Here is a 12,187-nt window from a genome sequence, read left to right on the forward strand (position 1 = left end):
AGTCTCCAAGCCCCAATCAGTGAGCTCACATGTAGCAGCCTAAACACTCTGAGCAGGATAAACAAACAACACCCAAAAAGACCAGAGGAGAAAACAAACCAAGATTAAAACAAACGTGTCTTTCCCACAGTTGCATTAGGAGAACAGCGTGGCCTCTTCTCGGTACTATAAAAGTGTCACAGGGGATTTATTTATAAGTCCACTTTGTGTGCTCCCCGAGGTGTGGACAAAAACATAGATGTCACAGTGGCCCGCGGCCCGGACCACTTGGCCTCACTTGGCAGTGATCGGAACTGATCTGGCGAGTTTCTAAGTGTTCTAGGTAGAGGAGACTCGTACCGAGGCTGAGAGGTCAGTGGCGTTTCAAGGGTACAAACCCCAAATGTCTTGGTCTTGTTTGTTTTGTGCAACCATTTCTAAACAATGCGGACAATGTCTGGCAAGATGGCTGTGTATGTGTGAGAGGATACAGAGAGGGTTCCAGAAGCCAAAGCGAGAGAGGGAATGAGAAACAGAGTGCTATTGTACAGTATGAGAGAAAAGAATTAGTCAGAGGTGTAGAGAGAGAGACAGAGAGAGAGAGAGAGAGATAGGGTAACAGTTTGTGCCTAGGAGAGAGTGACAGAAGGAGAGACCATATATGTACTGCATGTCCACGTTTGAGTGAGGTGGATGTGTGTGTCTGTGCGACACACAGAGAGGAGGGAGAAAAAACGCTTATCCCCTGGCCCTTGGCGAGTGCCTGCGTGCACGAGGCTGAATAGGAGCCAGGGAAAGGGGAAGGGCCTCGCGTCGGCCGACAAAAACAGCTGCCTGAGAGCACGCAGCAAAACAGTGAGGAGAGGGAGAGACGACGGTGTGACAGAGAGGGAGCGACGGAGAGACGGAGAGAGCACCAGGGACCACATGTCTACATGGGTTGCGCCCTGAGTGCGGATTTGTGTGGGGAGGAAGCGGAGCCGGAGCCTGTCGCCAGAGGGTCGCTGAAGCGCCGTAGTCCAGAGAGGACCAGCAGCGGCAGGATGAGGCTGACCAAGGTGAGTGCCTGTGTGGGCCCGTTAAGGGGGCGCGAACGGTTGCAACAGAGCCGTGCCTGGTTACAGGGGAACTAATGCGCGGGACCCCTGTCCCCCAGAAAAGCCAGAAGGTACATTGGTTCTTGTTGTACGTGCCCATGGTTACATCAGAGGAGGTGTGCAGCGTGGGAATGTTAAGCCCTCTGGGTGACGTCAGGCTACCCCGTCCTGCCCAGCCGTCAGCATGGGTGTGGGAACTGAAGTCTACAGTCGGGGTTCGTTCTCTCCCTGTGCTCTGATGCCGTCCGTTTAAGTTATTACTCGATCACGGCAGAGCTGATGCACTGAACCGGCCTCCGTGCTGTGCTGAGCACTGGCTCTGGCGCACGGTGGCACAGTGCCCCTTCGTGAGATTCCCAGTATTCCGTTTGCCATTTACGCCGTGCCCTTGTTTTCTATCGGGGCGCCAAAGACAAAGTTGTAACGCTGCTCGTTGTTTTTTTTTCAGCCTGACCGGTCATGTGCCTCACATGTTTCGGCGTCAGCCTGTTGTGTCCCGCGGTAAAGGCCCAGGTCGTCCTGTGTGTGGGCTGCCCCCGCTGATGTCATCCTACGCACGCTCTGTTTAATGGCTAATAGAATTAAGTGACTTAGCGGGCAAAAGAAAACACAATTTGTCATGTGTCCAAAGGCACAACGGGTGATCAAAGCCAGAGGGAACATTTGTCCCTGGCAATTGAATCTTGATATTTTTTATGTGATATCCGCTTTGATCTTGATCTCCGGAGAACATTGTTGTATTGGCCTGAGGCCCTTATGCCAAACTGTGAAGATACTACACAGACACTAGTTAGTGGTTTTGTTTTCTTAGTATTTTTCTGGTGTTGGGTTTCCAACTACCACTTCCCTATGTCCTTGTTTTGTAATCTTCATGGTTATACTATATATATATATATTTTTTTGTAAGTAAGTGAAACTAAAATGTCTTATGGAATTGGTTACCTGTAGCTCCACCTGTTACACTGCAAGCTCAGATTACTTGTCCTTTCTCTGGTCACAACAAAATACTTTCAATTCCTTGAAGACCCATGATGCCATAACTGGCAGTGCTTCTTGGTCGGCGACCATATTCCACAGGCATTTTCTACACACCCAACCCAGGAAAGAGCACTGGTGGGTCGAGGGTAAAAATAGGGTCTAGGGTCCACAGCACTCTCTCACAGACACAAGTATGGGAAACTTACCTTTGCAGTGACACGCAGAACCATAAACTCGTTCACATGAAAAAAATGCTGTCCACACACTGTCCTGTTGTCTGGGGTTAGACCCAAGGGAAGCTTTGACCAGACTTGACTCTGGTGGTTTGGAACAATAATCTCAACGTAACACTCAGAGGTAATTTAAAGAATGTTTGTGCGCACGGACAGGGTATATGAAACATAAACCACCTACTTGAAAGACCAGCCGCCCCAACAAATCCCAGATTCACCCATTTAAAAAGTGGGTTTATGTTTCACAGAAACCCGTTTTTTTTCCCTTCTCAAATAATATGTTGATGTCTATCCAAGTGTGTTTTCAAAGAGTATGGGACATTTTTTAGACATGAGCTGGAAGTTGGCAGGAGAAACCGGGAAGGGCATGTGAGGGAGGTGGAATATGATTCTGCATTTTATTAATCTCTCGCGTAAAATAAATGTAAATATTCCAAGGTACGTAGAACCCCAAAGAGGCCCCCTCGGCATGCGCTTGTTTTCTCAAGTGCGTATGTATTCATCGTCTCTCTCTCTCTTCTCTCTCTCCTCTTTTCTTTGTCTTTCTTTCGCTTTCTCACTCAGTCTGCGTCTGTACAGCTGTAGCTCATCAACCTTTGGCTTAGAGCTGTCTTACACAATCATTCCTCAAGCAATACAGCCCCCCCACACCCCCACCCCACTTCCTCATGGCCGTAGCTCCCAGTATAAACCTCTCTTTTACCTCCATGATGCCCCACGCCGTCCCTATATTCACCCACGTGTTAGATCCTTTCATCTACAGTTTAAGGCAGTTGACGATTTCATCCTAGTGGAGTTGTTCTGATTGCTCGGGGCTGATGGGGGGTGCGGTCAGGTTCACACTACCGCAGTTTTTTTTTGGGATGTTTACATAGTACAAGTTGTAATGGAGTAAAGCAGTTCTGCCTGATCTGTTCTTTCCCAGGCTTGTCTTATTGCCGCCCTGCTGTTCGAGGTCCAAACGCCGTCGCCTCCCTTCTTCCTAATCACTTTCCCTGTTTCTTTGTAAAAAAAAAAAAAATGCACGTCCATCCACGTGTTATTGTTTATTTGAGGACGGGAGAACACTGGTTCGATAGCCAATTTGACAGCTGTAATCAAATCTCCAGGCCATCTCCGTCACCCAACCCCAACGTCCTAAACCCCCTCTCCAAGAATGACTCCCAGGCTTCCAGCGTCCATAGCTTGAGGAGGAACCCCTGTATTTTCTTAAAATCTCCACGGGCTCCCAGCCCCTCCCACTTCTCCCGCTCTCATCCAGGGTCCAAAAGAGGGAAAAAAGCTACAGACAAATAAACGTCCCCAGTCCCTCCGTTTTAATATGAGCCGGAAATTCCACGGCGCTTAGGCCTTTTTCATGGCTGGACTGAATTTCTCGATGTGTTGCTCTGAAAGTCCTCTGAGGGTTACACTCAAATCCTATAGGGGTTATGAAGACGCAGTTCTGTAACACATATTCGGTCACCTGGGATGTGGTTCAGAGAGAACGCGTTATTCGACTATCGATTAGTCATGTTTTTTTTTAAATAAATGTAATCATAAATCACGTTGTTACGCTTTGAATACAGGTCACGGATTAACGGTATTCATTGTTGGTATACCATTATCCTGTTCCTCATATGGCAATAAGTGGCTACATCTTGGCTGCTGATTGGCAGAGTAGAAATATATTGATTCTACCCATCAAAACGCCTCAGATCGACATATCGGGTTCCGGGTTCGGAGTAATTTCCTATCTCCCAGCAACGTCTCGGGAAAATGTTGCTGCGCCACTACCCTGACGCACTTACACACACTTGTTGCACTTCTCTCCTCTGCCCACACGGTGTAGCTCTTGGCCTATTGGTCGTATGAAAATTGTTGGGGTCCTGAATTGTCCATCACAGAGTGTTAATAAAAAAGGTGTTGGCTTTAGGGTCAACCTCACATCTTCACGAGATATACAACGTTTGTGTGTCTGCGTGCGCGCGTATAAGAGAGGGGGCGAGTGAGAGAGAGAACAGGGTAAATAACCACATAATAGACTTTTCGATGGGATTGTGTCTGGACAGTATTTACAATTTTGGATCTAGATGTCTAAACCCAATTCCACCAGAAATACCACTACAAGAAACTCATGCTGGTTAACGTGCGACGTATGACATTTTACCTTGCCCCTAGAAATTACATATCTAATTCCAATTCTTGACCAATCCTAGAGAAATATCTTTACTCTCCCCTCCCTCATCTGACCAATCGCAGAGTGGAATCTCAGTAACACAATTCCACAATCGCCTTCTGCTTTAATGGCTCCACCCACAGTAACAGAGCAGAGGGAGGCAAGAAACAATCTTAACTTTAGTCGCAAACTATGGTTTGAGGACTTTTTGGAAATGTAAGAAAACTTTTTTGAATTAAAAAGTCTAACCTGGACCTATGCCTCGAGACTTACACTTAAAAGAAAAAGAAATGAATAAGGTAAGAAAATAATAATACTAGGGTTATAATATTTAAATGCAGGCTACTTTTATGGTGGACATATTATTACTAAGTAGTTAGGCAACTGTTCCTGCAAATGTTCGCGATGTAATCAAATATTGCATTGGTTCTGATTATGGAGGGACTACGCCAGCATCCTATTTGACAGTAGCCTTTTCACCCCATTGCGCACGCTGCGCGTCTATCCTCCGTCTTATCGGAATGATATCGCAAATACAGTCGTTTGTCTTGTTTTTTTGCTGTTGGATTTTTATTGTTATTTTTTTGCAAATGTTCTTGAACTGTTAGGTAATCGGTAACACATTGGACTTTTCGGGCTATTTGTCCTGTCGACAGAATAAAATGTTCGAGAATCTTCCACAGGACCATCAACTGTCAAACTATTAATTCCCCATAGAGTCGATTACTGACGTTATGGTTCTACTCTATTTACAGTTACGTAATTTAACAGACCTTATTATCCAGAGAAACGTAGTGGAGCAATTAGATTTAAGTTCATTTGCTTAAGGGCACAACAACATATTTTTGTTCTGCCAACTTGTGGATTCGAACCGGCGACCATGAGGTGACTGTCTCAATCTTAAAACTAATGGACGATATGCCAGTCCTTGCTATGACATCAGTGGCAACGAGAGACTCAGTAGTTTCCGTTCGCCCAATGATAGGATATTCTGAAGTCGTAAACCATGGCCTTTATTATTCTGCTGTTGTTCTTGCATATTTAACTCAGACTGTAATGACAAAAACCTGTGTAATGGTCATATGACCGCACGCTCCACCAGTCTCTCCAATGTATTCTGTGTTCATTTCTGCGTCATGGGAACTTCCCATCCTTCACCAGAAGCAATCTGTGGAGGTGTCTGTTGATACCCTTAGAAGAAGAGGTGTGTGTGTGTGTGTGTGTGTCAGTTGTCATTTAATTACCAGGTGGTGATGGTACCATTGGTGTTGGCTTGGCTGTGTGTGTGTGTGTATGTGCTTGTCCATTTGCGTGTGGTTATGTGTTGTGGGACATTGGGAGTTTCAGATGCGTAAGAGGATGCTATAAACAATGGACTGGCAAATATATATATACACATTACCAGTCCAAAGTTTGGACACACCTACTCATTCCAAGGGTATTTCTTTATTTTTACTGTTTTCCACATTGCAGTAATATTTTGAATACATCAAAACTATGAAATAGCACGTAGTAACCACAAGTATTCAAACAATCTAAATGCTGCAATCTGAGGTAATCTGAGGGGCAGTTAATTGGCTGATTTCTGAGGCTGGTAACTCTAATGAACTTATCTTCGGCAGCAGAGGAAACTCTGTGTCTACCTTTCCTGTGCTGGTCCTCATGAGAGACAGTTTTATCATATTGCTTGATGGGTTTTGCAACTGCACTTGTAGAAACTTTCAAAGTTCTTGACCTTTTCCTGAATGACCACCCTTCATGTCTTAAGGTAATGATGGGCTGTCCTTTCTCTTTGCATATGGACAACTACAGCACAGATGTTCTTCTGGATACCCACCCTAATGCATAACAAGGAAAGAAATGACACAAATTCACTTTTAACAAGGCACACCTGGGAATTGAAATGCGTTCCAGGTGACTACCTTGTGAAGCTGGTAAAGGGAACGCAAAGAGTGTGCAATGTTGTCCTCAAGGCAGATGGCGTCTAATTAAAATAATCCACAATGTGAAACATATTTTGATTGATCTTTTTTTTTTTAGTTTACTGTAAGATTTCACCTGTGTTATTTCATAGTTTAGATGCATTCACTATTATTCTACAATGGGGGAAATACCCTTGATTAAGTAGTTGTGTCCCCATTTTTGACAGGTACTATATATATAATTTTAGTGTGTGTGTGTGTGTGTTTAAGAAGGGGATGTTTGGGTTTGTGTTTTGACGTGTCGTCCAGTCAATCTCTTCTAATATCTTGCTTCCATGTCAAAAGTTCCTTCCTGGCAGCCTGAACATGTGGAATGATAATAACATGAGGAAAACCGAGCTGAATAAGCAACATGATAACATTGTCCAATTTTTCCTTTGGGCGGCGATAACGGAGTTACAGCTCATAGACACCCCACTTCTGTGTTGGGCCCCTGCTTAGAGTATGTCATTAATCAGTAGCCATTGTTGTGGTTCTGACTCTTGACGAGAACAGAGCAATGACCAGAGGCCCGGCCTGGGCCAGAACCAGCCATGAGTCCCGGATTTACAATGCATCCCTGTGTAGGGGTTCTGATTTTGGATCGGTTTTGCCTTCTGGACTCACAGCGAGGGGACCCGATCCGGTGCCCTGAGAGATAAGAATGCAGCCCCGAGCGGTGGCGTCGGGTTGGGGGCGGCGCTGAAAGGAGAGGGCTCCGGTCTCAGGCGGGCCAGACACAGGCTCAGTGTGGCCGACCACCCGAGGTTAAAACAGGAAGTGTGTCATGGCGCAGCGCTGACCTCACCGCTGGAACAGGCTGTCTCTGTTCCCTCGTCTGACCGTCCCCGCCCCTCAGAGACAGACTGGCCTTCTGTGGAGTGCTGGGGGGGGGGGGGGTCGCACAGAGAACACACATCCGGATCTGTAGACTGTCTATTAAAGGAAGGGGAATACAGACTACAAACACAGTCAGTCTCTATCGGTGAACAACCCTCCCCAAAACACACACCCACACACTTGAAAACTACATCTGTGACAAAGGCTTTCAAAGAAAGAAGTGGGAGACCACAGTGTGTACTGGAGGCCTTCATACACACACACACACACACACTGACTATAGCACCCAATGCAGGGAGGGTGGCCTGTCCAAAATGATTGTGCCGTCACAGCAGTTCTACAACACGGTTCCATCGGTCCACCGCATTGGGTCTGAGGGCAGGGCATTGGGTCTGAGGGCAGGGCATTGGGTCTGAGGGCAGGGCATTGGGTCTGAGGGCAGGGCATTGGGTCTGAGGGCAGGGCATTGGGTCTGAGGGCAGGGCCCGCGTCCACAAGGCATCCCAGAGTAGGGGCCTGCTGGAACAAACCCATTACAAGTCGCCCCCGGGAACCTCAGTGTTTTGTGTTCCGACTCCTGACTCACCTAATGTACCAGCCATCACCCCCCCCGAATCCCACAACCCCACCAGCCCCGCCAGCGCACGTGTGTGTGTACATCACAACATCATTAGAGCTGACGTCCACGTCCAAATATAGATCTGCTTGTTTGGGTAGTGGAGGGAAGCCCGAGAGAGGGCCTTGACTGCCCCGCCCCGATGAAGTATCGGAACAGTCCATCTGGCCGGGCCACCAGGTTCGGCACCGAGTGGCTCACAATGCAGATCATTGTGTGAACTAAATATCAAGCTATTTACGGAGGGGAAGAAAGCAGCCAAGTATCTAGTGGGTTTGTGGGGTGGAGATGGATGTGTACGCAGCATCCTAGTCAACGTGTCAGCGTCTCCGTTCGGTCCAGCTCCTGTTCTGGGTGCTTCTGGTGGACAGGGAGAAGGAAAGGGAGGGCTTTCTTTTCGGGAAAAGTGGCCCTTTGACTAAAGATCTTCTGGTTCTCGGAAGCAGGCGGACTACTAAAAATAAGAGAACAGAAGGCTGTTGTGTGCTGTATGGCTGTATGGTTGTTGCCCTGGGGGGTGATGGGGGTGGGTGGGGGTGGGGGTGGGGGTGGGTGGGTGACGGGTTGGGGGCTGTCCTGGAGCTGAAGGGGACACTTGGGGAGTTGTCCCGTTACACTGGCTGATTCCACACACGGTCTGGTTTGTGGAGACACACATACCTGTGTGTTTCTGAAGGGGGATTCTTTTTTTATTTACCTGTAGATTGTGACGTTTGGGCGACTGACGAGGTAAGATGTTATCCATGCCCGTTTCAGACTTGCAGCACTATAACATGATGAAGAATCGAACGCAGCCCGTCGGTGAACATTGCCATCTTGTAAAATAAATGTAAGATGTAGAGAATGAGAAACGTTGCCTGACAAGTATGGAAACCAGTAACTAGAAGGTTGGGCACACTTTGCACTGATGGAGGTAAAACCAAGAGTTAGTTTGAAAACACTAAATCTGTAGAAGCTGTGAAGTTGTTGAGGAAGTTTCATTAGACGGCCAAGTGCATCTTCCCCACCATCTCCATTTGTCTTTCCTCTGAAGACTCTTTTGGCAGTTGACGATCCAACGAGACCTAATCAGTCCTAATTATCTGCTACAGAAGGGTTTCGTGACACATGTTGTGCGTGGAGCCTGGCCTTGAACGTTGTATCCACTGACAGTTTTCCAGCTGTGGCTGGCTGCTTGTTTATTGTGATGACATTTTGCCAATGATCAAGATGTGTCACCGACAAGGAAAGTGAGGAATGTATTTATGTCTGCGACATTCAGCAAATGACGTCTTTCTAAATGAAACCCAGATCCGTGCGGCGCAGTCTGACAGCCTGTTTGTTTGGCTGCCAGGTGGCAATCGTGCCTTCAGTACAAATGTTGTGAAACCATGGCCGGTCTGTTTGAAAGTGTCCTCAGTATTTTACTGGAAGTCAAGTTAATAAGTTTCTTTGTTTAACCTTTTGTCCAGGTCCATGTCCAGACAGGCAAGCAGAGACAGACAGGCAGGTTGACAGACAGACAGGCAGGTTGCCAGACAGGCAGCCAGGCAGGCTGTTTGCCAGACAGACAGGTGAGCAGGCGGGTCCTGGCCACCCTGGGTATCCACACTGTGGCGTTGTGAACATGGTAAGCACAGCCTGGTGTCAGCTGTCCAAATACTGCCCAGCCGTGGTGTGGCAGAGGAGAATGGAAAAATTGTGCAAACATCCGTTTTAAATGAAGAGGAAAAGCACACAGTCGCCTAACAAAAGGTTATTATGTGGATCAGTTTGATTTCCAGACCGGTGATGAGACGGGCTTTGCGTTCATAGATGGATTGTACTTAATATATTTCAGTGGGTATCACTCTGACTGTGTTTTCCACAAATATTCCCAACCATTTTTCATTAGTTCATGACTCATGACACAAGGTGTGTTCAGGGATACACTTATGTTGACATTTTCTCACTGACCATGCGTTGAAACACGCTACGCCGCCCACCCCCACATTCTCATGTTCAAAGCTGAAGTCGTGTTGTGAAAAAGAGGATCATGGGTGTGTTACTGGCGGATTACCTCTGTTATACAACCAACCATCCAGAGGTTCTGGAGCAGAAATAACCTGCCACAACACCTGACTGCAAAGCTGCTGTCACTCAAACACAGAAACAGCCCTGTAGACTTTAGGTTACTCACTGGGTAATGGGTTTTTGACTGTGTGTGTTTTGGCAGGCAGGGAAAGGGGAGCCCCATGTCTTCAAGGAGAAGAACTTTAAGAAGAAGCGTCAGTGCGGGGTGTGTCATCAAAGTGTGGACACCCTAGGGTCCTTCTGCCGAGGTGAGTCTCTCTCCCTCTCTGTCCTTCTCTCTCCCTTTCTATCTCTGTCGGTCTATCTCTTTCTCCCTCGCCCCCTCAGATTGTTCAAAACATTATATATTAACTGATGTCACACTGAATAAACCAAAAGAACCTGGATTATGGAAGCCAACTAATCATTCCCGTCTTTGTCCGTCCCTCATTCCCTCCCTGTTGTCCTCCTTCTCTCTCCAGTGTGTAAAACAGCTACTCACAAGAAATGCGAGGCGAAGGTAAGACTCCGTGAGCGATGTACACACGCGTAACCAGCTCTTTTAAACTCCCTGTCCCGGCCTCCTCTGAGCTGAGTTGCAGTGTGTCCGGGAAGGCTGCCGTTTCTTTCCACCGATGTGAAGGCTTCACTGTTCCAATCCCCCTACGGGGAACAGGCCACACCCGAAGCTCTGCGCTGCCTCATGTGAGACGGTCATTGATGGCGTGGCAGCTGCCAGCTTCGGCCAGGGGAAGGCTAGAGATTTGGCGGACTGCAGCAGTGGGTGTTGTACGTTCCGGGAGATTCCGTAGGCTAGGTGTTTGTCTCCTACTGTTGGTTGTCTTTTGCATCTGAGTTTGAGAACCCTAAAGGGCACCAGGGTTTTTTTGAAAAGTAGCAAAGCTGGAACCGTTTTTTTCCCCCTCCAATATCAGGTTAATCGTTGGTAATTTCTTTCTAGAAATGGGCACAAACTGGTCCGCGGTAGACCTGTTGTGGGTCCCGTGGACTGTCACAGGCTGGCTGTGATTCCTGCAGGAAAGACTGGTTTTGCTTAGGGAGATTTCCACACTCTTGTGTTTTGGACAGAGTCGGTTGTTTGTGGCCTGGCCTGGATTTGTTTGGGTCTGGAGATGATGGATGCATAGCTGAGGTCGGGCTGGTGACTGGTGGTGGCCGTTGCCAAGGCAGCGATACGCATCTGTCCTGCCCAGGAAGGGAGAGGCCCAGTTGGCGTCCGGGGGAGTGGTCAATTGGCCTTCTTAAATGTTATCTGACCTTCAGAGCCAATGAAGAGCACCAAGGGGGCTCGGCTATGAGGGGCCGCCATTTAGGGAGCTCTGATGGATGGAAGCTGTCTAGGGTTCATTGAATCCACACACAGAAGAGCAAACCCCCCCGTACACAACATCAGTCTGGACCGCAGGGTTCAACATGTTTCTGTCCCTGAAAATGTGCCAGATTTCAGTGAGAAGACTGGCCTCCATTATGGCATGCTTAGGTTTAGTACAGTCAACAGAAAATGAAAGGGCAGAATGATTTAGTGTTTTTTTTTTCTCATTAGTATTGCACTACCAATTCTCCAGCTTGTTCTGCCCCATAGCCAAGAACAAAAACAAATGCGTAACATTATTAAAAACCCGCGAAATCTACAAAAGCTTTAAAAGACTGTCAGAGCACTGGATCCTCCGCTAACAGGGGAATAACTACAGGAACTAGTCATCCTTAATCTCATCATCCTCAGCTCTGGCATCATCCCAGATATTTGGAGGTCTATTCTCCGCAATTCACAAAACTGGAGACACATTTGACTCCAACAACTAAAAAGGGTACACCCAGGAACGTTAATTTTGGGGAAGAAAGACCTTTGCAGAATCATCAACAACTCCACATTTTCCTCAGTGGAAACAATATCCTGATTAAATGTCCGTTTAGCTTCATACCAAAACACTTAAATTGCAGACAAACACGGTGACTTGCTCCTTCAGGGCCCGAGGAAGGAGACTAGGATGCAACTTGTGCCCCACTCTTTTTAACATTTATATTAATGAACTGGACAGGGGGCTAGAAGAGTCTGCTCCCCGAGGCTTCAGCCTGCTGGACCAAGAAACCACAAGTCTAATGTCTACATGCAGATGATCTGATGCGACTGTACTCAAACAGAGAACAGCCCTACAGCAGCACCCGAATCTCTGCACACATTCTGTAGAACTTGGTCCCTGACATTGAACTCAGTTGGAAAAGGTCCAGATGTCAGGACTTAGAAACATAAAATCTACCTTGACACTCCTGTG

At 47.2% G+C, this 12,187-nt stretch overlaps 1 protein-coding gene across 3 annotated transcripts in view; it reads left to right on the forward strand.

The window, feature by feature from the left end:
* The first annotated feature begins 387 nt into the window (after nucleotides 1–387).
* The window catches only part of tns2a (tensin 2a), a 30,958-nt gene continuing 19,158 nt past the window's right edge, over nucleotides 388–12,187 (forward strand). For 2 of the 3 annotated variants that reach the window (XM_010893397.4, XM_010893398.4), the window contains exons 1-3: nucleotides 388–1,037; nucleotides 10,057–10,162; nucleotides 10,376–10,413. In XM_010893397.4, coding sequence (XP_010891699.2) covers nucleotides 915–1,037; nucleotides 10,057–10,162; nucleotides 10,376–10,413 — 267 coding nt within the window. In that variant the 5' untranslated portion in view covers nucleotides 388–914. Of the gene's footprint in view, nucleotides 1,038–4,586; nucleotides 4,745–10,056; nucleotides 10,163–10,375; nucleotides 10,414–12,187 lie in introns of those variants that run through there. The other variant, XM_010893399.4, reaches the window with a different exon arrangement.

This window comes from Esox lucius, chromosome 12 (assembly GCF_011004845.1).
Source record: "Esox lucius isolate fEsoLuc1 chromosome 12, fEsoLuc1.pri, whole genome shotgun sequence".
Lineage (NCBI taxonomy): Eukaryota > Metazoa > Chordata > Actinopteri > Esociformes > Esocidae > Esox > Esox lucius.